This window comes from Fukomys damarensis, unplaced genomic scaffold (assembly GCF_012274545.1).
Source record: "Fukomys damarensis isolate Sample0158 unplaced genomic scaffold, DMR_v1.0_HiC HiC_scaffold_21, whole genome shotgun sequence".
Lineage (NCBI taxonomy): Eukaryota > Metazoa > Chordata > Mammalia > Rodentia > Bathyergidae > Fukomys > Fukomys damarensis.
The window spans coordinates 15,036,251-15,062,763 of record NW_022900933.1 but is presented as its reverse complement, the minus strand read 5'-3'; the positions used below and the strand labels follow the sequence as shown (position 1 = coordinate 15,062,763).

Below are 26,513 nucleotides of genomic sequence, written 5' to 3'. Positions count from 1 at the left end.
TTACCCACTTTTGGGGGGAAACAAACCAAGTACATTGTCAGTAGAAATCTAGAATATGCCCCACCTCTCTCCCAAATTATATTTTCTCTCTTACAGTAAAGGATCCTTGAAGATCATGTCCCATAGGATCTTTAATTGGATGTGGGTGTCAAATTTGGGTGGAAAATGATTAAAACCATAGGCACAGCAATAAAAAGAAACAAATTATTCACATGCTCAATAACTTGCAAGAATCTCAAGGGAATTATGAGAGGAAAAAGCCAGTCCCCAGGTTACACACTATTTATACAGCACTCTTGACAAATTATAGAAACAGAGAGCAGATTAGTGGTTACCAGAGGTTAAAAATGGGGGACTCGGGAGATGAAGAAGGGGTGGTTATAAAAGGTAATAGGAAGGTTTTTGTGGTGATCATTGGTTTTACATCTTGACACATCTTGCACATATCATGAAGTTGAACTAAACACATACACACATAAATGAATACAAGTAAATCTTGGAAGTCTAATATCATTAGATTTTAGTCATGTAAATACCATGGCTGTGATATTGTCCTATAGTTTACAAGATGTTGCCATTGGGGGGGATACATCCCTGTATTATTTCTTATAACTGTTGGTGAGTCTATAAGTACCTATAAATAAAAACTGGAATTTGAAAAATCACTCCACAGGCAACAGTGCAATTGTAGCATATTAACTTGTGTTTATTAGGGCCACTGTCTTGTCCTGCAAGGTTAGCAACTAGGTCATCTGGCTTGTGGGGAAATATACCAGGCTTGAGGGTAATGATCAGGAAAAGCAGGTTGGTGGCATGGTGCTGACTCTTCTCCTGGGTTCCCAGATGCATCAGTATTCTGGCCCTGGCAGTGAATTTTACCCCTGACTTCTACCTAGATCCTGCAGGTGCATGGTCTCTTCCTAACAGATCTATCTTCATCAAGGGAAGAAAAATCTTGGTCCATTGAAATGGAGAACTTGTCAGTGGAAAAGGATTATTTATCCATTGAAGGACAAGCCACACAGGAAACTAACTGCCCTAAGAGAGGATCTTTTTGTCAGTCAGTGGCCGGCCTTGTAAAGCAATCATCTTCTCCCATGGTTCCCACTGTTCATTCCATGAAGCTGGGCAGAGGTACCAGCGCCCATGGGGAACAGAGAGCTGGTCAGTGAGCAGAGTGCCTAGTGAGAGGCAGAACTGCTTTTTGGGGACCTCCTCCTTCGCTGTTCTTCCCAGAGAAGAGCATGGAAGAAGGGAGAGACCTCTCATCAGACTTGGGGTACATTTTGGAATGCTTGGTCAGAAGATGCTGGAGCAGTGAATGGCCAGGTCTTGCCAAACCTCTCTCCATATCCAGTACAGAAGAAAGTGAAAGCCAACAGCCAAGATATGAAATCAATCTAGGTGTTTACCGACGGATGAATAAAGAAATAGACAGTATATACATATTTACAATACATATGTATACAGCCTTTAAAACAAAGAAAATCTTGTCATTAACCAAAAACAGGGATGAACCTCAGTATAATATGCTAAGTGAAATAAGCCAGCCACAGAAAGACAAGCACCATATGATTTCACTTACATGTGGAATCCAAAACAATAAAACCCATGGAAACAAAGAGTAGAATGGTGGTTGCCAGAGGCTAGTAAAGGAGGGAGGATTGAAGAGCTACCGGCTAAAGGACTGAACGTATCAGTTAGAAGGGGGAATAAATTCAAGAGACCTACTGTACATCATGGTGACTATACTTCATTAAAATATATCCTATACTTGAAAACTTCTAAGAGAGTAGGTTTTAAGTGTCCTTAAAAAAAGCATGTGAGGTAATACATATGTTAAATTGCTTGACTTGGCCATTCTACAATGTATCAATACATCATGCTCATACCAGATATTTTGCTTATCAATTAAAATCAAAGAAAGTGAAAGTAGAAAGCATGTCATATCTTGGTCACATGTATGGTCCTCTGCATCCCAATTTGAGTTGGACCCCAACTAAAACTAGGCCCCTGTTTGGGACTAGCTTGCCCCTCCCATATTTGTGAAAATGGAGCAGTAATTCCACAGTGGGAATGGACACACTGCAAAGACTCAAGTGAAACTGAATCTTGCTTCTGAAAGTATTTTGATGGTCTAATTTAACAAACTTGGTGTGGAATGTTTTTATGAAAACTTCACACAGAAATACAGTCTGCTGTAGTTCAAGTTCTCTTAGGGCAGGAACAGTATTTTCTTATCTTTTTAAAATTAATAATGCCCAGCACAGAGTCAAATATTTAGTTGGATTTACATGGTGCTGTGTTTGGATATAGTGTGAGTGTGTGTCCCAAAGGTTTGGATGCTGGAAGATTGGTCCTCATGTAGTGATGTTAAAAATGGTGGAATCTTTAAAGCCTGGGTACTACTGGGAGAAAGGTGATTGGGAGATAGCACCCTTGGAAAGGATTAATAGAATTCTCAGAGGACTCATTTAGTTTCTGAGAAAGTGAGTTACTATACAAAGAGTAAACCTGGCCCCTGACTCCTGTTCACTTCCTAATTCACCACATGATCCCTCCCTCTTGTGTGTAATCCCACCATGATGCCATCTACTATCTTGTGACACAACCAAGAAGCCCTCACCAGAGTTCCAACAGATGGTGCTGCCTGACCTTGGACTTTCAAGTTGTGTGATGGTTAATTTTGATTGTTAACTTAATTTGCTTGAGAGACATCTAGAGATCACAAAGCACACTTATTGGGTGGATAATGGGGCATGATTTGGGGGACCATATCTGGTGCCCGGCTCCTTCCTCTTTAGCTCTTCCCTTGCTCTCTTCTGGATGCCACATCCAAGGCATCTTTGCTTTGCCATTCCCTTCTGCCATAATGTTTCTGCCTTGGAGCCGGAAGACTGTCGACTAAACTCTCTGAAACCATGAGCCAAAATAAACCTTTCTTTTACATTGCAGGGCTCAGGTATTTTATACCAGCAATAGAAAACTGACAAATACAGGCTCCAAAATGACAATCTAAATAAAATTCTTTGCTTTATAAAGTAATCAACTGCATATACCTCATTAAAGTAATAAAAACACACTAGCACATTTTTTTTTTGCTGTTCACTGAGATGCTTGTTTAATGTAATGTTCAGTAAATTTGCAGACTCTGTGCTTACTTTGGTTTATGATTGGATCAATTATCTGCTCTTTGTATGGAAGGAGAGTGAGGATTGTACTCCATTCAAAGAACTGTAAGTATCTTGGTTCATCCATCCCTGACAGCCTCAGAGCCCAGACTAAGGGGCATACTTGATCTTTGCTTTCCTGTATCATCTCTTTAAATTGTTCTAACATTTAAATTTTAGGTACAAATGTTAACCCAGAGCAAAATGACTGACTGTCTCCTTCTTGTGTCAGGCATTGCTTCTGTCTGGGTGACAGAGCCAGGTGGCTCCTTAGTCATCTGGAAAGCCGATCCTAATGCTTAGACTCTCGCCAAATCCCTCTCTTAAACAACAGGTCTCTGCTTCTTGTTCTGACTACTCAGAACAATTGAAATCCTCAGTATATATCTCATAATATCCCCTGCTGTCTCAAGGGAAGTTAGGAAACCTCTTCTAGCCTTGGCAACAAAATTTTCCCCCAATCCAGCTAATTTCTGTAGATTCATTGCAGGCAGGAAAGATCTATTAAAAGAAAGACCTTGTCCTTTGAAATCGAGCATGATAAAGCAGATGCATAAACATTTAATCACAACAATATTCAGCAAATATTTATTGAGCATTTACTAGGCACCAGGCACTGTGTCAGGCACTGAGATTATAGACTGAACAAGACAGACCAGTCCTTGCTGTCACACAGTTTAGATTCTACGGACTTGTGCCAAGTCTTTTGCACCAGTTGAGCTAAGGGGTACAAAGAATTACAGGTACAGGCACTATAACTTGGGATGACCTACACTGACAAGAGTAGAAATCTCCTCTTTGAGACAGAAAGCTCTGAGAAGACACAGAAAAACATGTCTCCCAATTTGGTGGGAACCAGCGGAGGGAGGTCGGGTATCACAGCTGCACAGGCTGACCAAGCAGACCAGAAAGGACAATCTGGGGGCAAGGAGGAAAGAACAGCACACAGAAGTCCACTCTCTAGGCAGGTTAGTGTGTGTCCAAGTTGCGATTTGGGTACCACTGTCACTGTCACCTTCCAAGCCATATGGCCAACTCCAAAGCCAGATACCAAGGTAAAAATGGTGTGGGGGGAAAGAAGAGGGTGAGAGCACAAACTATGGGAGAGCGAATCTTTCCCTGCCTCCCATCCTAGCCCTTCACCATCAGATGACAGTCTCAGATCACCCCAGCAACAACAACCCAAGCAGTAAGAGCAGACCCAAGACCCAAGTCGGACAAAGCAGAGGCTGAGATGCTCTGTGGATTCCTGTGCCCGCTACAGTGCCATGACTTCAGCGCCCCTCTGCCTGGGCCTCACTTTCCCATGATTGTGCCTTGTCCTGCTCCTCTTTCCCCAGTTAAAGAAATGCAGCCTTTGATGTACCCCGTTATGGAACTGTGTTCCTTCCTCCTTGCCAGCTTTGTCTAGGAAACACAAAGACAGTAAACAGGGGGTGGGTGAACAGAGCTGAGATTTTTCTGGGAATGAGAATTAAGATCAGACCCAGGGTCTTTGGCCATTTCCCAAATGCAATGAGTTTATCACTGCCAGGGACAGAAAGTGTACAAAGCTCTTGGCAATGACCTCTACTGATTTATGAGAGGTTGTGGTTTGTTTCCCTTGTTCTGCAGACAACCAGTCTTAAGGGAAATGTATATTCAGAATCTGCAAAGTGCAAAGGAGCCACTGGCCAAACCGGCTAAGCTCCCACGGAGAGAGAATTCCTAGTGGGATAGAAGGAAAGAAGTTTTCTCTTTTATTCTTTTGCTTTGTTTTGTCTTGTCCTACGTTCTTCCTTTCTTCCTTCTTTTCTCTTTTTCTTCTATCTTCCTCTGCATCCCCTGCCCCCTGTGAGAGAGATGACTGAACTGACTGGGAAGAAGTAAAACTACCAGTGGTCACAACTGCCTCTGGAACCTGCAGAAAGGCACCTTGTCCAAGGAGGGTGAAAATGGTTCACTATGCATCAAAAAGCAAGTACTACTGGGCCCCCAAACCACACCCAATGTCTTAAGCATACTTCTCAGTGTGGAGAAGGAATCACACCCCCATAGTGACTGACAGTGGTGGTGCAGGGCTTGCCACCTCGATGAGACTTTATTTTTCCTTCTTGGGCCAGGCTGCACTGATAACGGGATACTCTGCTTTTCTGAGATTCTAAGGCAGAAGCAAAAACAGCTGAGATCTTTAGGGCCCAGCGTACACATGGGAGCCAGAATGAATGAACAGAACACACTGTCTCCAAACCACACCTGCCACAAATCAATATTTTGCTGTGAGAGTCCTCATTTGGACATCTCTCTTTTTAGACAAAACACAGTGACTTTCACAAGAGGTAGGGAAGTTAATCAGAGAAATGCTAGGGCCTTGGGTCACACTGGAGCAGCTGTACCACATAAGACTCTATGTCCTCTTCTTGCTGTGGTTCCTAAACCAGCACAGATCTCATTCCCACTTTAGACCACCCTCATGGAGCAGGGAACCACTCAGCCGTCATAGCACACAGTGGCCAAGAGCCCTCCTGTGATTTTCAAGTACCTTATTTTTCTTTTTGCAAGTGGTTGTGCCTCATTGTTGCCCTCTGTCCTCAAGCTTCCTGGAATAGCATCCAGATCTGGGGAGCTGTTGGGTCCCTTGTGGTCTCTTGAAAGAAAATGCAGGATAGAATGTGATGTGATGTTTTCAGAAATGAGGAAGGAACTGGTCTGGGAGTCAAAGGCTCGGATTCAGGTCCCCACTTGGCCCTTTCTAGCCACGTCAGTCATATTTTAAATGTAGAAATAAAAGTGGAAGCACGATAGAAATGATAATGCATGTCAAGTAATAATAATAACCTCATCTGTGACTGTCCTTGTGAGAGATGACATGTGAATGAGAAAGAAGATCAGAAGATTCTGGAGTAAGGAAGAAAGGAGAAATAAAAAGGCTTGGGGAGGACAGTATAGCTTTATGACTTTAGTTGTGGGTTGTGCTTGCTCTGAAGCAGTGGGTAGGGTCAAGCAATCCCATTCTTCAGATGAGGGTACTGAACCTCTAACAGGTAAATGACTCAAGGTGAGTACAGAGCCAGCATTTGAACCCAGAGCTCCTGCTATTCCCATTTTGATGTGCTGCTCTTCGATGTCTTGGACTTGGGTTCCAAAAGGACTCAATATTGCTTTTCTGGAACAAATTAAATCCCTGGTCCCCAGAGATGTGAGAGGCCTCCTCTTGAGTCCTAAATCTGAGCCATCTTAGTGGTAGATGTAGCCACTGCTCACCATTCCCTTTTGAGAACTATTCACAACCACCATGAAGAGTGATAGCAATAGTGAAGACACCAGGGGTCGGGTGGCCCAAGCTCTGGTTTCTTTAACACTCAGCCATACACAACTTGTCTTCCGTACTTGATGGGGAAGCTGGGAACATCTTTTGAAATAATGTCCTAGACTATCAAAGCATGGAGGGCTGATGGGCCTTTGGGAAGACATGAGCAGCAACTCTGTATCCCTGGGGGTCTCACCTTTGAAGAGACACTTCAATATTTTCAACCAGAGGTCTTCAGATCATAGGTATGGTTAGCTGAAGTCTAGGGAATATTAAATTCTGTTTCAACATGGGACTTGTAGGACAGAGGATTTTATAGTGGGAAGGACTTAAAGTGGACTTCTGTCTGCTTAATGAAAATAGAAGAGGCCATAGAAAAATTCCACAGCCACATGGACCCTCACATATGTGAAAGATAGGCAATTGTTCCTCACTGGACTCAGTTTTGGATGGCCATGTTAGGATCATGTAGATCTTAAATGAGAAGCCCGCATTTGGATTTCCTTGTTTCCTAAGAAGGATAAGGGGGCCCCTTGTTTTTATGAGAGGCACTGTTCAAGGTTACAAGAGGGTACAAGAATAAATGATCATTTCCCTGGAGCCTGCAAAACATCTATATAGACACTCATTTAACTGGCCAAAGGGCACAATGTTTTCATGTTTCTCAGTCCCTACTCTTAGGTAAGAGTAATTTCAAGACAGTTTCACATATTGCCTTTTACCTACCCAAACACCGTAAGTATTAACTTAAAAAACTATTTCCTTTTCCTCTTTAAGGTCATGGGGTTTGCTGCAAGAGACCTATGTTCATAAGCTGCATTTTAGAAATACTTTTCAGATTCTCCCTCTTCAGGAACTCCTAATCTGTTCAGAAATAAATAGATCACCAACAAATGATTTGTTCTCTTCCAAACACATCCTCTCTCTGAAGTTCATCTCCCTAAAATAAAACCACCCACAAAATCAAATGAGTAACTCCTGGAGCAAGGAGTGCCTTGACATTCTTCATTAAAATATGTCTGGCATAGGTGTCTACCAGGAAATGCCCTCCAATAGAGGATTAATTCCAGAAAACTTGGTGCAGCCTTGTGATACTGGCACACAATGCCACCACCTCCACCATGCAGCAAAGATGAGCAGGCTTCACCAGGCTCAGAAGACTTCTGTGCAATCAGGGACACACATAAAAGAAAAGTCCACTGGGCTTTAACTTTCAAACCAAATGAAATTTAGAAACTTTGCTTTCCTCAGTCTAAACACCTAAGTTTTAGGTGTTCATAGAAACAACTAAAGGCTTCTTGTCTGCTCATGGTTGGGGTAAAATTGGTGTCACCAATTTTTGTCACCTGGACCTCATCCTGGCCTTGAGGCTGCTCTTTGATCAGTCTATGAATTGATGATGGCTGAACGGAGGTCTGGCAACTTAGAGGATTTATTTAAAAAAAGGACCAACTGATATAAGCATTTGTATATTTTCAGAGCCCAGAACATCTCACACTTAGTGGGTATTCCAAAGTTTGCTAAATTAATATATTTCAAAATTTAATTTAACCAGTTAGTATTTATTAATTATCTACTGTATTTGCTCCCCCAGCCTCTTCGGAGTTTAAAGCCAAGGACAAATTTTCCCTTGCCTCCTTTTTTTATAATAGGTACAGCTAACAGTGTTAAAAAATTCTAGATTCAGTTATCAAGAATATTATTTTTAAACAATCTCAACCACACAAAGAGCCTTATCTTAGTGTTGTAGGGACTTACAAAGGCCAGAGAAGACAAAAATTCCTGCTCCCGTCCAATAAATTTTGTTGTTGGCAGTACTGGTGATTGAACCAAGACCTTTGCACTGAGCTACATCCCCAGCCCATTCTTAATTTTAAAAAATATTTAGACAAGGTCTCATTAAGTTGCTAAGTTGTCCAGCTGGCCTCAGACTTGTGAGCATCCTTCTTTCGCCTCCTACAGTGCTGAGATTACAGGTGTGCACTGCTACACCCCACTTCAAATAATTATCAAATCTAGACTCTACAAGGCCTAGACAGTCCAGGTACAGAGTAGGATGAGTGTCTCTCTGAAGTTGCTATAGGTCAGAAAGCAGTGGAGTGTAGACAATTCGGAAAGCTAGTGAGTGGAAACCTGCAGGGACCAAAGCCAACTGTCAATCCATTTGAAGGACAGATTTCCAATCCAATCTCAGTGACCTATTTTCTTTGTTAAAAATGATGTGCCCTTAGACAAGCTCTGCCTGGTGGCAAAAAGCCACCCAGCCCTCTTATTTCTTGTGGAATTTCTTTTAACATAGAACTTCTTACCCTGCAGGTCAAGGTCTCCCAACTCAAATGAGAGAATGGATGCCGATGAAATGGATGGCTCAGCTCGGCAGCTGGGCAAATGACTGAATGGACCCAGGAACACAGTCCTCGGGACATCCTTGGATACTCTGAGGGATTTTAAATTGAAACCAAACAGTCACTGTGCTGGCCCGCTGATTCCTATGTCCCTTCTGGAGCTGGAGAGGCTCTGGAAAGTGGTAAGTGTCCTAAGAGGAAGTCTTAGGTTCTCAGTACTTCCTGTGGCTTAATTCTCTACTTCAAAAACTGCCAGAAAAATTTAGATTATACATCCCATGAGCCTCGCTCTTGGCTCCAGACCACTCTCCCACCATCACCTGATCTACTCCTTTCCTGCTCCAAGCCTTCAACACTCCTACTGTCTTCAGGATGAAAAGTTCAAATTCCTTAGGTGGGCACTCTTAGGACCCCCATATTTCCCTACATTTTTGTCCCTCCAAGAACACATATCTTCTCGAGAAAATTCTCTTTTGATCTTAGCCTGGAATCATGAAACTCCAAGGGAGAGGAAAGCCATTCATTTTTGTGAGTTCACATTTAAAAACATATAACACTTTTTACTTTTTCAAAGAATTTTCAGAGCTATTACATCATCTGATTTCTAGAAAATCCTTAGTGGGCTAGAGGAAACATCATCTTCATTTTACAGATGAGGAAAGGAAGGTATACAAGATCAAGGATCTTGCCTAAGACCACTGCAAGGACAATGCAGGTCTTCTGATGCCCTATGGTTGAGAACAGAGAATTAAATACTCAGCGTAGAGAACTGAGTTCTGAAAAAAAAGCCCCCAAAGCTAAATCTATGAAATTGAAACAACACAGCAAATAAATGAGGGCTATGGTCATAGCCCACAGACATTTATGGAAGATTTGGTCTTGGACCAAATTTTCAAAAAAAGCCAAATGGATCAGCAAAACACAAATGCAAACGCTGGGCCTGTGCTCACAGGTTATCTTATGAAATATTTCCACAGGAAGCAAACACAAGCAATTAACCTTGCTATAACAATGCATGTGGTCAAATAGAAAACAAAATCCTCAGAGTGGGGGCCATACCCACCCTCGGGCCCCAGTGCCAGTGAATGCTTCAATTGGCCTGGCTTTCAGTCAGGCTACCGAGCACTAACACTAAGGCACATGCTCCCTCTTTGTAGGTTCCATGACCACTGAGCAGGTGTCAGAACCACTGCGACCAGCGGAGGCCTCCACGCAGAGCTCCTGATCTGAAGGGTGGGGCTCAAAGATCACTATCCCCACTTAGCAGCTGGGAAAACTGAGGGAAGAAGGTTTAGAGAACTTAAATGTACAATTCCAGAAAAAGTGTAGAGAAGAAACAGGATCAGAGTTGTAATCTGGCCTTGGGACCTCCTCTAGGGTGCAGAGTTTCTCCAGGTCTCAGGTTAACAACCAAGCCCTTAGCACTGAAAGTCCAGGGATGCTGTAGTCTGAGCTGTAGCCTCTTGCCCAGCAATCCAGGATATCTGACTGCTGTCCTTGCTGGCCAGAAATTGCTATGGATTATGGCTTACTTTCCTTTCAGAGCTGACTCCTCTGCTTGATACAGGCTGCCATGCTGGCCAGGAAGGGTAAGGCTGGGTTCAAATCATGGTACCTGCTGACTTCTGCTCTGACTTGAAACATTCTCAGAGATTACTGTGCTGCTGTCACTGTTCCAAAACCCAGCCTCCTCTCCCTGCTTCCTTCCCCATAGAAAATGAAGATGAACTATTCCCAGTCCTCTAGACTGTATCTTTCTGGGTTTCTTGAAGCACTGCATTCTGGTCTTTGAGCTAAGAATGGTTTTTATGTTTTAATCTTTTCAATGCCCAGTTATCCGTATTTGGAACACCCAAAACAATGGAACATAATGAAATGTGGTCTCTTCAAATTCTTGTTCCTTGAATTTTTCTAAATAAAATAGTATATGAATTTCACGCAAAAATTAAAAAAATTGCAATATTTGGCATAAATGGGTTAAGCTAGTTGAAAGAGTTAAAAAAACATACAAAATTGATTTTTGCTACCCATAAAGTGTTTTTGTTCTTTTTTCTTTTGGCAGATATATTCACATTCATTCATTTATCAGATATGACCGAAAGTATGGTGGATGTTTAATTTTTTAAAAAATTTATTATCGTAAAAGACACGTGGTCACTGACTCCCCTTGAACCCCTCCCCTTGCTTTGAACACACTTATCCCAGCGTTGTGGCTGCTGTCTGAAGCAGTCCTGGAGTCCTCATTTGTGAGCGTCTTTAGTTGTGCTGTCATGGCTGCCTTGATATCCCATGTAGATTCAAAACGTTTACCTTTCATGTTTGAGGAAGAGCCAGAAGTTACACCATGCCAGATCTGCTGAATAAAGTAGATGAGGACACACCATAATATTTTTATAAGCCTGCTGGAAGGCACTCAGCAGCAGCCTTCCCTGTATTTTTTTTAATCACACGTTGTAAAGACACCCACAAAAGAGGGCTTCCAGAACTCCTTCAGAAAGTGGCGCAAATAATGGGATAAGTGTGTTCCAAGTGTGGGGGGGGGGGTCTTGAGGAGGATTAATGGCAACATGCCTTTTACTGTGATGAGTTTTTAAAAAATTTAAACATTCACCAAATATTTTGATCACACCTTGTACATTGTTGACAGTTTAGCTTTTTTTGTTTGTCAGGATCCAATGGTGGTAGCACAAATCATATAACCGAAAAAGCCTAAAATGTATACTATCTGTCCCTTCACAGATAAAGTTTAACTTCATAACCGCCCCCTGGTTTAGTGTAAAAGGTAGAAGTGCTGTATTCGCATCATCACGCTGTTATGGACCATTGTGTCCCTCAAATTCATACTGCTGAAGGCCTCACTGCCAGCCCGGTGATTTTGGAGGTAATGAAGTTCAGATGAGGTCATGACGGTTGTAAAAAGAGGAAGACAAAGTACTCTTTCCTGCCGTGAGCAGGCACAGCGAGACAGCGGCCATCTACAAGCCAGGAAGGAGACCCTAACCAGGAACTGAACACGCTAACACCTTACTCTTGGATTTCCCAGCCTGTGGAACTTTGATACATGAACATTTGTCTTTTAGGCCACTCAGTCTGTGGTACTTTGTTACAGCAGTATGAGCAGACCTAACACATACCTATACATACAAATCAAGGAAGAAAATACAAATGGCCTGCAACTTACAATTTTTTGACTTTGTGGTGCTATAAAAGCTGTATGCATTCAGTAGAAACCATCCTTTGAACCTTGCATTTTAGTCTTTTTTCCAGGCTAGCCACTCATGGTACAATACTCTCTTGTGAGGCTGAGTAAAAAAAAAAGCAAACCACATCTCCAGCTCAGTTACTCAATCATGAAAGGAAAGAACTGATACCCTACAGCATTCTGTGTTGCTAAGCTATGGGTTATATGTAGTAAATGTATTTTTAATTTACAATATTTTCAACTTACTATGAATTTATCTGGAAATAGCCCCGTTGTAAGTCAAGAAATATCTGTATATACCAGAGCAGGGGTGATCATGGGTGCAAATAATACATGGAATTATTTCAATTTTTCATTAAACATGTTAAACATAAAAGAATAAAAAAGAATATAACTGCTGTTAGGGAATAAAGTAGGAAATATTTTCCCTTTCTTCCCATGGGCCAGTCATTATTGTCGACATGTTTCATTTCACATGGGCCTCTTCCACCCCATGCATGGGTTCCACAGTATCTCTGTTCTAGAGAGGAGGAAAGGAAAACTCAGGGGTTTCCAATAACTTGCCCAAGGTCACTCTGCTAGTAAAAGGCACTCTGTAGATTTATGGTGGCAACATACTTAAGCAGCAGTAGTGAACAGGACGAAAATAGGAATTGGTTTAGGAAGAGTGTTCTACGTGAACTCAGGGGAGACTAATCCTAACAAATTATGAGGAAGATACATCTATGTAGATCTTCAAGTCTAATATACCTTACAAGATATCTGTGCAAATGGGATGTAATGTATATGAAAGCACCTGAATAAATTGTAGCCTAATGAAGGCTGGGTATTCAAAACCTTGCCTATGTGCTAACCTTGGTGCATTGTGCTAGCTTTTCATATTCTCTCACAAATCTTCCCTGATCTAAGACCAATATAAATGTTGAAGAAGGGAGGACTGGTTGACTCTACACAGCAGAACACTATGCAGCAGTTAAAGAATCAGGCAGTAGCATATTGTTTCAGAATTGTCATTGTGGCATTCAGACTGTTCTGTGCAATGCGTAAGAAAGAAAATGAGTAATTATGTTATAATCCTTGGTGTCCCTGAGAACCAGATTCTTAGCATAGAGAAAGGAGGCGCAGATACAAAAGAAGAGGTTAAGTCACTTGTAGTTCTAAATTTGAATTGAAAACATCACTATTAACTCACACTGTACTTTTATTATAAACAACAGTAATATATTTCCTAAATCTTCTCACTGAAAATGATGAATAACCCAAGAAAAATGAGCTCTCTTAAGTATCCAGATTGTAGTTTCTAAAACTATTAACTGCTAAGAGCTGGATGTTCTTTGAAAAATGGCTTCTTGCAGGTATAGGGCAGAACCTGAATATCTTAGTTTCCTTGCTATTTGGATAGCATCAAAGACTACTAGGGTTATTCAGAAGGAATCAGCTGGCAGAGATAGCACTATCCAAGCATCAATATGCATAATAAATAAAAGAGATCAAAACACATCAAATAGGTTTAAATTCATGAGTTTATAAATATACCTAAAAAACAAAAAATTCTAACTGGTCAGGAAGATGATCATAAATCACTCATTATGTTGAAAACTAGCAAACACTATAAAGGGAAAGAATCAAAATTTATCCACCTTACTTCTATGAATTGTACAACTAGCTAATGAAATAGTAGTTGAGAGAAGTTTCTCTTTATTGGAAGTATTCCAGCTAATAAATGAAGGGAGAATAATAAAAGAACATCATCATTCTATACCCCTAATTAAGTAATGGATCTAAGCAATAAACATCAACTGTTGCCAAAATCACAAAAAGAGACAGCTAGATGTCACATACCTCCTGAAGAGAGGCACAACAAGATCCATGAAGTACTTCTGGCCCCCCAATATCAAACCTAAATCTGAGTAAACATCTAAAACAAGCGAACAATGTATAGGAAATAGTGATGATATACGAACATATTAAATAGCATCATAGAGCTGTAATCATAAAAATCCAGATTGGAAATCTTTGCAGGATAAAGGATCCAATTCTTTCAACAAATATATTGCATGTGGCAGAGGGAAGCAAGGAAAGTTGAAGGAAACAGTATATTAAAGAACACTTAAATGTCAATTGACTACAATGTGTTCAACTTGCTTGGATTCTGATTTTAAATAAAGATTGTTTAAAAAGACACTTATGGAACTGCTGTAAGGTTTGAGCACTTGTTTGACCTTTGATATCATTAAGAGATTGTTGTTAAACTGTGAAAATGGTGTTGTAAGGATAAAGGGCCAATCTCATAACTCAGTGGCAAGTGAAAAGCTTGGTGGGGATGCAGATAAAAGGAGATCAGTTATGTCCTGATGATAGTTGAGGCTGGATGAGGGCCCATAAAAGTTTGTGATTTTGCTCTTCCCTTTTTTTTCCATGTGTTTAAAAGTTTCCATAATAAAAAATTAAAACAAATCCCCCATGACGTTATGTTCTCAGCAATAATGGTAGCTGGGGATATCACGGTTCGGACCAGCATTTCTTTTCTGGTGCCTGAAGAGTGATGGAGAGTTGAGCTTTGTGTTTCAAACCATCCACCCGGGATGGAGCTTCCCCATCACCTCCTCATGGGCCAGGTCAATACGGTGCTTGGGAGCAAATACATACACAGATATGAAAATATATCAGAGAGAAGGGTTCTCACAACATTATGTATTTCGCTCCAAAGCTGCGAAGGGCACGAGGAGTTTGTTATTTCCTAAGGCAGATCAAGCTCTACAGAACTGAATCTGCCCAGCACAGGTCACTGCGTGGAGTCCACAATTAGGAAGAGAAGAGATGGGGAAGGCGTCAGGGTGGTAAGCATTTCCATTCTGAAGTGTTGTGCAAATGGCAAGGGACACTGGTTGTGTCCTAATGCCATTTTTTGCATTGGCATAGATATACGGAGCTTCCAAAATTAGATAATGGTGTGTGTGGGAGAGAAAACCACCCACATTCGTTAGAGGACTCCACAGGTGAGAGAAGAAAGGAGTTGGTTCAAACTGTAACACCCTGCCACTGAGCCTGCGATGGTGGGAAGAACTGAAAATTAGGGGACAGGAAGTAAGAAACTACTCTGATGCCTATCTTTAGAAATATCACCGCCCAGGCATAGAGATGAAGCCTGCTGTTTGGGTAGCTTCTGTGGCTTCTGTTGTTTTGCCAGCACCATAAGCATCTGTGAATGTCCTAACTGCACTGCAGGGCCAGGAGTCCCTCTTGTGGGCTTGCTTTAACCCTAGAGTTCACTTATTTGGGATCCTTCTCATATTGTCGAAATTGCCTGTCATTTGTCTGTTACGCTAGCCCATAACCTGTTGAGGACAAGGGCTTTGTCTGTTCTTCATGGTGTTCCATCACATAGCCCAGGGCCTGGAATACAAAAGTGCTCAAAAAATATTAAGCACATAGTTGGAATCACCATGGAAGAAGCACAGAGGGGTGGTTGTAAGTGTGGACATCATAGTCAGACACATGTGGGATTGACTTGTGGCCCTGCCAGCTCACTCTACCCACCGATGCTGAATTATGGTTTCCAGAGTCTACTACTGGCCTATCACAAGACTTCAGGTATTGTAAGACAGTTTGAGATTTTCCTGGAAAAGACAAATCATGGACAGTCTTCATCTTAGGGTGTTTCAATTTATGATTTTTTAAAAACTTTTCAGTGGTACGTAAAGTAGCTGTACTTCAAATTTGAGTCTCTTCCTGGGTTATGTGATATGCAGGGTGATCCTCTCTGGAGATACTGGGCAGTAGTGAGCTGTAGCTCATAGTCAGCTATATGTTCAGTAAAGGAAACAAGGGGTACTCTACACTTACACTGTGTGTGCTAAACTTGGCTAGGTGTATTAAACGCATCTGCAATAGATGATATGTAAACTTATGATGGGTTTATCAGGACGTAGGATCACCTGTGACTATAAATTTCTGTTTCCATGCAGTAATGCTAACTAATCTAGGAAAACCATATGGAGCTCTACTGCACACCTGTCTGGAATGGTTTCTATTAATAGATGTATAAATAATAAAACCTGAAATTCCAACTACATTATGCCTTGGACCTGTGTTACGGGATTGAGTGGTGAAACAGACTAAAGAACACTTTAAAGCCTAACCATGTGCGTGGATAAGCAAACCTGGGCATCTTCAAATGTGTATCTCCCTCCATCTTTGACATTTTGACTGGTTATCTCATAGCTGTGAGAATCCAGGTTGATTGCACTTGGGGCTCCTGGGGCTAAAAACTCTTGCCAGATTTCTTCCACCCTCTTGGCCACATCCTGTAAGGGTTGTTTCTTGAGATCTTGGACAGCCAGCCAGAACCTGCAGTGGGAGCAGAAACAGTCAGTTCCATCTGGACCCTGCTGGAAATGGCCCCAGAACTGATGCATTAAACTTATTCTCTTGACCCTCCCCAGCCTTCCCTGACGCCACTACAAGGGTCACAAAGACCATGGGGACTGTTGAAAGGACAAGCAGTGTTCCACTCCTGTGAAGGGTGGAAAGAGAGGACATGTTGAGAGATCAATGGGCTTCAGGTGACCAACAGGAGGTTTTTCTTCCTCTACATCTAAATGTCTCAATTTTGCCTGGCTGGATGATTTTTTGTTGGTTAAGGTGGGTGGGGGTGGGGACTGCTCTGTGCATTGTTGGTTATGCAGCAATTTTGGCCTCTACCCAACTAGATGTCGATAGCACTCCCCAACTTATGACAACCCAAATGTTTCCCTGGAGGTAAAATCACCCATTTGAGAACCACTGTAGTGTACACAATGTGAATCACTTTGCTACATCTGGTTGGGATCAACTGGAGGCATCAAAATGAAAAAAGCAATCACAGAAGCAGGTAGAATCCTAGAATCACAGAGAATATTTGAGCTGGAATGAACAAATCATTCATGTTACAGAAGGAGAAATTGAGCTGTTCACAGTATCAGCCATCAACACAGTGCTTGGTATATAGCAGGTACAAAATAAATGACTTTTAGATTGAAGGTGGGCTTATCTGGAACACAGCTGACGGCATACATGGGAGACCTCTCTCGGGAGTGCCAGAGAGAAAAATCTTTTGCTCACTTCTACTCGCCGATCCATAATCCCTCAGGATTCGCAGGGAAGCTGCCCTTGGCAGAGCCGCCCATGAGCTCATTTCTGCTGAGGGCAGCAGCAACATGAGCCAAAGCCTGAACAACAGCTCCTGTATCCCGAGGATGGTTCCCAAGCAGCCTTTCGGCAGGACATGGGAGCTGCTGGGAAGGGGACAGGCCAGCCTCCCCAGTGTGATAGGAGGACAGGTCTGGTGCTGCGGGGTTTCTACAACCACAAGAATATCACCTGTAATCTGGTCAGTGAGGGAGGAGGACAAAAAAAGCTGAACCATAATGCGGTGAAAGTGCATTCAGTCTGTCATCAGATCTCACCCAAAGTAAGATGTACTTGTTTTTTGTTTGTTTATTTGCTTTTATTGTTGTTTAAAAAGAAAAAAAAAAGTTAAGCATGTTTTTCTGTTGCTCTTCACTGCCTGTGGAACCAAGTGCATGGCTCAAAAGCACCACTCAGTGGCACTCTGTGGTAATGGAGGCCCATTTTCACAAGGGTGTTTGTTTCTGAAATGCTGAGCTCCAGCCCTTCCTCTGATTTGCCATTTAGGATTCTAATGATCTTCTTAAAGAAAACTCTCATGGTCCCCTCATTGATCTTGAAGAGGCAAGAGAAAGGCCAGGAAGGAGGGACTGTCACTAGGTCAGAAGAACAGCAGGTGTAGTCTATCCTCATCCTGGCTGTGGTTTGCGTTGTCTGGGACCGCTGTACTTGTTAGGTGTGTCTTTCTTCATCTGTGAAACAGGCACAAGGTGGGTAGTGGGAGATATGACACAGGTCTGGAAAACTTCCCCTCCACACTTAACTCTGCAATACCCCTGGGTGGGAAATGGAGGGGCACGTTGGAGTGGCCGCCACAGGCTCCATAATGCCCCCTCATATTTCAGTTCTTTCTCCTCCAGTGGCTGGAGCAGAAGTGACCAGGGCTCTTGCTAATGCCACATCTCATTACCTGCCCTTCAACATTAGCCCTCTTTCTTTCTGCCACAGGTCCTTGGGGCTCCAGGCTGCCAGAAGCAAGGAGAACAGTAGTGATTCTCTAACCAGAGTCCTGAGGGCTTTGAAAGGAATGTTAACCTGTCAGACTGCAGGTTAACAGGTCAGCCCTTGAAATGCCCCCATCTCCTGCCTCTTGGCCCCTTTCCTTGGTGTCCTCGGGGCTCTCTGTCTGCCTCTAAGGTCTGCTGTGAGGTGAGCAGATGGAGAAGGTCACCTGACTATGAGAGACCTGCAGCGCATTCTCTGCCTGCAAAACACGTCTGACCGGCAGGTGGGCAATGTCGAGAGCCCAGCTCCGCAGAAAGGACTGGAAGGGGTGCTAAGGGGCAACTTACCAAAGCCTAAGTCAGGGAGTCTTCCACAAGTCCGCACACAACCTCTGCCCCAGGAGTTGCCTCAGAGGGGCTGAATCCCTGGCTGCAAGGACATTTCTGGGCCAGCATCCTCCCCAGCCTACCAGGTCGCTGCCGTTTCTCACTCAGATGAATGACACATGGGTGATTTCCTGCTTCCTCCATCACTGTTCTCTCTGTCTCTTGTCTCTTGCTCCACCACAGAAGGCCCTAAAAGCCCTTGCAGCTTCTGGGCTCCACAGGCTCCCTGTGGTTCCTGAGGCTTCCAGATTCCCTTTGTAGAATTTGGGAGCCACATTAATGCACATCACTGAGCTGGTTGAGGAAGGTCTGAAGCTGATGTTGATGCAAACTTCAAAATCAAGCTTAATAAAGTTTTCTATTAAAAAGGTTCCCTTTCATAGGGTAAAACCAAGAATTAGGAAAAAAAAAAAGCACAAGAGGAAGCAATAGGCAGGTCAGAGGAGGAGGTGACAGGAGTCTGAGGGAAGGGGAAGTCTGGGGTGACATTCCTTCCACAGCAGTTTCTTTTCTTGCACACACAGCCTTCTGTCAGCCCTGGAGATGACCTGCCTTGCCCCTCTCAGGTGACAGAAAAAATTCTGTCACAATAGCATCCTGACATCCCATATGTGTTTACTATCACAGCTTGGAAGAACCCTGCATCAATTGGAAATTTAGAACAGGCTTCAGTTTGTGTTTGCCATCTCCCAGTCCCACAGAGCTCAGGCCTCGCTCTCCCCTCCCACCAAGCAGCCACAAAGCAGCTCTGCACCTCCACGGCAGAAGGGAGGCCCACTGAAGCTTTCGAAGTTGCTGCTCTTATCAAAAGCCTGCAGGTATCACTCCTCTGAGGACGCAGTGGGGAGTCAAATGCCAGCAGCAGCGCCAGAGTCACCCATCCTGCTCTAAGCCCCTGTGCTGGCAGCAGAGGATCATGGTGACTGGCAGGTCCAGGGCTCCAGGGTATTGGGGGGACCACCTGCCTCTTCCGGTCCCGAGTTGCTGCCAATCATCAGAGCAGCAGGAGGCAGGCAGCTTCTGTGCTGGCATCTGATGGGTGGTAATGGCTTGGAAATAAAGGCAGGCGGAGAAACTGGCCTTGGGGGAGGGCAGCGAGGCTCAGAAACCACTGGAGCAAAGCCACGATGAACGGTGAATGGATGGGACTTGAGGGCGGTCCCAGGGCTGCCTCAGGTGGTCTCATTTCTCCCTGAATGCTGATGAGGAGGAGCAGCGTTTGCTCCTGGAGGCTGGTTGGAATGAGAGAAATTGTGAGCCAATGATCATTTTTCAGGCTGTTGGGAGGTCTGGGCAGCCCCTCAGTTACCAGCTTACCCATCTTTTCACAAACTAAGATCTTCATGGGGTAGAAAATACAGCTTTGGGTTCATTCTTAGAGAAAAGCAAACTCTGTGGCAGAAGAAAGTGTTTCTGTGCCCTCTGCTGGTCAACCAGAGACTCAGAACAATAGACTAAACTTGACTTTGGTGCCTGCTTGGGCTGAAATTTTCCGGTCCCTCCGTTAGCAACCACCATCAACACTGCAGAAGCTGGGCTGTGTCCCCCAGGCAGCGGTTGAGCTGCTGTAGATTGTCACAACTTCACTGGGGTCGCTTGGTCCTGATTCATCACGTGTTTGGTTAGAGGGGGATCTCACAGGGCCTGGTGAACCTTCTGAGGTCTCCTAGGACTCGGGCAATGCTAGGACAGAGCTCTCAGGCAAACCTGGCAGCCCCCACCCCCCACACCATGCTCTCTTTTAATTGCTTCTCCCTTCAGCTGACACAGTGTGGAACTAGCATCATCAATCTGCAGGTTAGAAGAACAACTCCATTCTCTCAGGAGACGTTACACCTCATAAAAAATGTACAGGGGACGCTCTTTGCTGCAGGTTTTGATGTTTAACTCATGCCCTGCCATGCAGTAGATGGTGTCAAGCTTTGCATGAGTACAGAGCTTTGCGTAGGGAAGACTGAGTGGAGGTGAGGGTAGGGAGTAAGGGGTGACAGTCACTATTCTGGGAAATGCACAGAACAGGAAGGACGAGGTCATCAGCTCTATGGCACTCCCTGCTTCCAGACTAGAGAGCTCCTGCCTGGTGAGTGAGAGGCTAATTCCAATGGTGCCCAGAACACAGCTGTCTCTGTGGGTCCACCCAGTGTGAAGGAGCACTGGACTCAGCTCCAGGTGGGTTAGAAAAGGAAAAGAGGAGCAGCCCCTGCCACAGAGGGTCACAGCAGGCATGCTGCTGGCCATACTGCCTCTCTGTCACCTGGAGATGACAGCTTTCACTCATCTCACAGACTCACCCAGAACAAAATGATCAGGAAGGACTTTCCATCACATTACGTCATCATGGACCTCTTTCTTTAAGAGACCTAGGGTGACACTTTGGGGCTCCTCCGCTCCTCATTCTGAAGTTATGGTTTAAATGCAGCTACCCGGCCACTTAACCAGCAGTGTTAAGATCTAAGCAGCTTTGTGCTAGAGAGATGCAGGGAGATGGGAAGACAGAAGTGTGTAGGCCCTCTGTAGTGCAGCAGGGCTCTGGTCAGGTTCTCTTCTTTCCTGTCTTGTTGGATGCCAGTAGCCTGGGTTCTTGATCAGTCCTGGGCAGAAGGGATGAGGACTTAAGCATAACTGTTTTAGTTTAGATCTAAAATGTCCTCCTTCAAGTCTCCTGTGCTCAGAGGCAGGGCTTTTAGAAAGCGGATCGTGAAGTCTCTAACTCCATTGAGGAGATCATCATTTGATGGCATCATTGGGAGGTGATGGAAATGAGGAGGCAGGACCTAGGTGAAGGAAGTGGATCATGGGGGTGTGGCCATGGGGACTATCGCTCAGCCCCAGCCCAGTCCTCCCCAGCTCAGCAGCTTTCCTCCACTATGCTTTCCCTGCCACCATGATGTTTTTGCCCTGTCCTGGGCTTAAAAGAAATGGAGTCAGCTGATCATTGACTGAAGCTATGAGCCAAAAACACCCTTCCTTCTAAGTTGACTTTCTCTGGCATTTGGTCACAGTGACACAAGCCTGACTAATGCAATGGCCAGTACAACAGATGGGCAGGATCCTCCCATTGTGCCACATCGTCCAACTCTCAGAAGCCACTGTGCACACAGACCATTGCCTGGCCACACATTGTCCCCCTGGCAAGGTGTAAAATGTGGTCAGCCCTGAATCCTTGAGATCTGGGTCATGGCAGGAGCTGAGCCAGGATCTGTGGCCAAAGGAATGAACATAGAGGGAAGGGAATCTGCTGTTTTGTGATGAGTGACCAAAGGGTCCTAAAGTTGTGTAATTTAAAACCGAGCTTGCCTCTCTGTGCCTAATCATGCCGAATATCATAAAAATGGAATTTGACCTCCAGAGGGGATTTTAGAAGCTCTTGGGCTATACTTTCTCCTTCTGCTATTCCATTTTCTTTATCCTCTTTCCTGCCATGGATCAGAGGAGACTCTCTTTAAGCCTGGATTTATGCATGCATGCTGGGGGCATATTCATATTCTTTCACCAAAGATGAAATGTAGCCCTCCTGGCACCAGGGAAGGGGCTGGAAGAGGCAAAAGTGGTAATGGCAGGAGGAACTGTTGAACACCTGCCAGGGACACACTCCTCAGTGCACTCAGTGCCCGAAGTGTAGTGCGTATTTTGTGAAACTAGTCTTATTTGATGTGTGGCCCTGACTACACTCTAGCTTTCTGGAATTGATTGCTCCTGTTCAAGCAGAGCAGCAGCAGTCTGAGCAAGTGGACACTCTTGGGACCTCACAATGACTGGGACTCTGTGGTCATTCTTGAAAACCTCTGTAAGAGTGCAGGAGGCACAGGGTCTTGAGTCTACTTATGGGCTGAGAAAAAGCCAAGTAAAGGGCTCACTATACCACTCCATCTTGGGGACCAAAGGGGGATAGGGATGAAGACTTCTAGGTGCGGCTCCTGGAGACTATGCTGGGAGTGGAATCTTGGATTGATCTGGCCACACAGTGGTGCCTTGTGGGAGCATCCAGCTGGCCACAGAGGGGTTTGCATCCCACGAAGCCTGGGAGGCTGGTCTGAATGCCACTCTAGAGGAGAGAATTAGAGGCCAATCCTTCTGTTACAAATGCTTCATTAGGAATTGAAGCAAGGCTCTGAGATGTGTTTAGAATAACATCCAACTCTGCTATAGCCTGAAAATAAGACATTCAACCTTGCCTGGTTTATAATAGGTACAGGGATGCCTAGAAAGGCATATGGTTGCTTGAGATCTACATATCTTCCCGGGACTTCACAGTGTGGGAAAATCACACTGCTCTCCTTGACTAATTTAGTCTCCCAGCTTAGAATATTCCCTCTGCTTCTTCTTGGTCTGCCAATGTCTTGGTACCTTTCTAAGTCTAGCTTATGATTTGCCCTTGCTGGCTAAACATTGATTTTTCCCTCCTTTAAATACTTGCAAAATGGTTTTAGAGTTTACACTTACTTATGCCCAATTACAGATTTAATCATTTCTTGTGTGTGTGTTTTTTTTTCAAGGACCCACAAGGTCATCGCAGCAAAGATCATGCATCTTGACTGTCTTGCTTCCCTCAGTCCACACTGGTCAGGCTTGGTACTACATAGATGTGTCACAAACGTCACTTGATTGATGTGTGCAATTGAGGTGGTCTCTGCCTTCAAATGGACAACGTGGATTTTGCACATTAATATTAGAGAGGATAGTACTTTGCATGAAGTATCTGTTATGATTTTTTTTCATTTTTTTTGAGACAGGGTGTTGACATGTGGTCTAGGCAGCCCTGAAACTTGAGAACCTCCTGGCTCAGTCTCCCAAGTGCTGGGAATACAGAAATATGTCGCTATGCCCAGGTATGATCTGATTTTTAAAGCTAAAAAATTATAAAAATTATTAAAACTCTTTCAGAAAATAGCTCTAGAATATGGGAATTAATCCAATAAATAAAATAGAACCTGGCACAAAGAGAAAAGAGAGGGGCTTTCCTCTTATCCATGGTAGCAATCAGTTTGCTAAGACCTCTGGGAGGTCTTGGATAAGTCACATTTCCATGAGTCTCTGATTCTTCACCTAGCACAATAAATGACCGAATAAACCCCAACTTATCTAACTTTTCATGACCAAGAACTCTTTCCTTTAATATATCTCCTTCTTTTCCTCTCATATTGTACCCCATATTTTGAGTGTTCTTTCCCCCTATTAAATAGCAATTATTAATATATTTTTCCCATAAAGCATATAGACCAATGGAAACAATCAGATGTTCTCTCTGGCATGAGATGATTAGAATAATCACCACCTGGACTTGATAGAATTCTCCCCAACAGGAAAAATAAAAAAGCACGTTTTAATAGCTTGAATAAGGTGTGCCTCAAAAATATGGTGGATGTTTAAATTTTTAAAAGGGGACTAGAGTAAAACACACGTTGCCATGTACCCCTCTCAAAATACTTTCCTTCACTTTGAACACACTTAATGTTCCTGCCACTTTCTGAATCCGTTCTGGAAGTTCTCTTTCATGAGTACCTGTAGTTGTGCTGCTGTGGTTGCCTCCGTGACCTGAGTCGGTTCAAAATGTTCAGCTTTCATAGTCTTCTTGACTTTGGGGGAAGAAGCAGAGGTCGCACAGTGCCAGAAATGGTGAACAAGATGGATAAGGACACACCGCGTTTTTTGAATGTTTGCCCTTTTCTTGGATGGCACTGGGTAGAAGTGTTGAATCTCTATCTATCTATCTGTCTATCGATCTATTGATATTTTTTATCATACCTCTTAAAGACATTCACAAAAGAGAACTTCAGAAAGTGGAAGAATGATAGGATGAGCGTGTTCAGAGAAAAGGGGGATGTTTTCAGTGGGATTAATGGTGATGTGATTTTTGCTGTGATAACGTTTTTAAATTTAAACATTTACTGTATAGTTCAGTCACGCTTCATATTGTTATGTCTCCAGTTAATTGAAGGATATTTATTGTGGCTGTTTGGAATTCTGAAATGAGTCCATTGACTCTTTTCTCTTCGGTTTCCCCTTTCAGAGACTCAGGGCCCTAGACTGGGGAGTCTGAGAGAAGAGATGTGTGCGCTGCTGTTCCACTCAGAAATTCCCTGGTTCTCTGGTTTCACTCAACCAATGGTATCATCAAGTCCATTTGACTATTTAATTATTATCAAAGATGTTTCCAAGTAGTTGAAAAAATGTCATCCAGACTCAAAGAAGTAAAAAAAAAAAAATGCTGATATTGGTGTAGGTGCTATTCTGGTGGTTTACAAAGTTAACTATTTAGTTTGTTCTTCATTTCATCATTAGCCAGATTAGTTGGAATCTGAATCCTAATAATATCTTATTGAGAAATAGAGGTGGAGAGACTGATTTTACAAATTCCCTCACACACATTCTGCATACAGTTTAAACCTTGGAGAGATTTACCTGAGGTTTTCTGAACTGAATTCAGACTCCAGGAATCGTAGGAACTGGTCCCGCCCCACCTGGTCCTTCAATATCTCGTCGAAAGAGAAGCCCCATCTTTTTACTCGCTGCTGGCTGGGCTCTTTGCTTTGGGGTGAAAAATTTAAAAAATGATCAATATTAGCCTGTGGAAAATTCTTCTTAATAACTCAAATAGATTTTGTCTCCACAAATGGAAAGAAAACATCTCACGTTTAAATGACAGATTCTATAAAACTTGCAAATTCCACGTGTGGACTTGTACACCAATCACAGTCAACAGGGAAATGGTCCCTTAAAGGATGCAAGCAAAAGGGTAGGGAGCACTTAGTGAAGGTTGCCAGGGTGTCATCAAGCAGCTGCTGTTTTCAGGAAATGCACTAGCACCACTGTCTGGGCCGCCACGGACCACTCCAGTCCATTATAAGCCCACCTTTCAATGCCATCATCCTACTTTTATCAAAACCCAGGATGTTTCGTGACTCCAACCTTTCATCAAAGACATTGTCTCCTACCTCCTGAACCTTCTTTAATACACAGAAAAGAAATGAGCAGAATTACAGAATTATCACTAGAGTTGAATGATACACAACTGATCTAATCTGTAATAAACCATATGCGTTTGTCTAGAAGCAGAATACAGCACTCACTTATTGATTTAACTACTACATACAATGTTTATGATACTCTAGGCATTATTTTATACATTTTATATCTGCTGATGTAGCTATAATGCACTGAGTCCTTATACCTGCTCTATGAAGACAATATACTAGCATTATTCCTATTTTCCAGGTAGGGAAACTGAGACCTAGTGATAATTCGCATCAGGACACACAGCCAAGAAGTGATGGAGTCAATCATCAGATCTGGACAGTGTGGCTCCAGAGTGCAGCCTTAACTCAGCTGGACTTGATAGCTTGTCTTTGCTTTGCTATGTCATATTCACACTAAAGAAGTGGGGTATGGAAGGGTGGTCTTACTCTTCTGGTGTTTGACATGAGAATATTGCCTTCAGCTTGCTTCTTTCCTTAGGTGTAAAGTTTATTTGGTGCATTCATTCCCCTGACCCTTTGTGTAGCAGCAACAAGGTCAAATTTACAAGTCATATGCTGTTCATGCCTCCCTACTGAAGGCGTGGTTGGCTGACCTGTAACAGAATTACAGACCCCATCCAGACCTGCTGAATCAGAACCTGTGGTTTCACAAGATCCCTAGGGGATTCACATCTTTGTTAACATTTGGGAAACATTCCTCTTTTTAGAAACAGACATGTTTTATTATCTCTAATAGTAAATAAAATCCTATTTCCTCTTATTATGGAGTTGATATATTCTCAATATCTATTTTAGGAGAGTTATACCTAGTAAACAAGGGGAAGAGAACTTGTGTATTGGAAAGCTTGGGAAGGCAAATAACACTATACCAGCCCTGTCCAAGAGAACCTCCTGCTATAATGGAGATATTCTGTTTCTGTGCTCACCAACATGGCCACATGTCTACTGAGCACTTGAAAAGTGGCTGTATCACTGCGATAAAAACAGCATGGTACTGGCAAAAAAAAAAAAAAAAAAAAAAAAAAAAAAA

General features: G+C 43.2%; 1 protein-coding gene across 9 annotated transcripts in view; it reads right to left on the bottom strand.

Annotated features, from left to right (window-relative positions):
* Positions 1–26,513, bottom strand: part of Rgs6 (regulator of G protein signaling 6) — a 561,710-nt gene that overhangs the window by 29,278 nt on the left and 505,919 nt on the right. For all 9 annotated transcript variants that reach the window (XM_010645399.2, XM_010645398.2, XM_010645401.2 and 6 more), the window contains 2 exons: positions 24,909–25,034; positions 16,170–16,356 (listed from right to left, as the gene is read on the bottom strand). In XM_010645399.2, the coding sequence (XP_010643701.1) occupies positions 16,170–16,356; positions 24,909–25,034 (313 nt within the window). The remainder of the gene's footprint in view (positions 1–16,169; positions 16,357–24,908; positions 25,035–26,513) is intronic.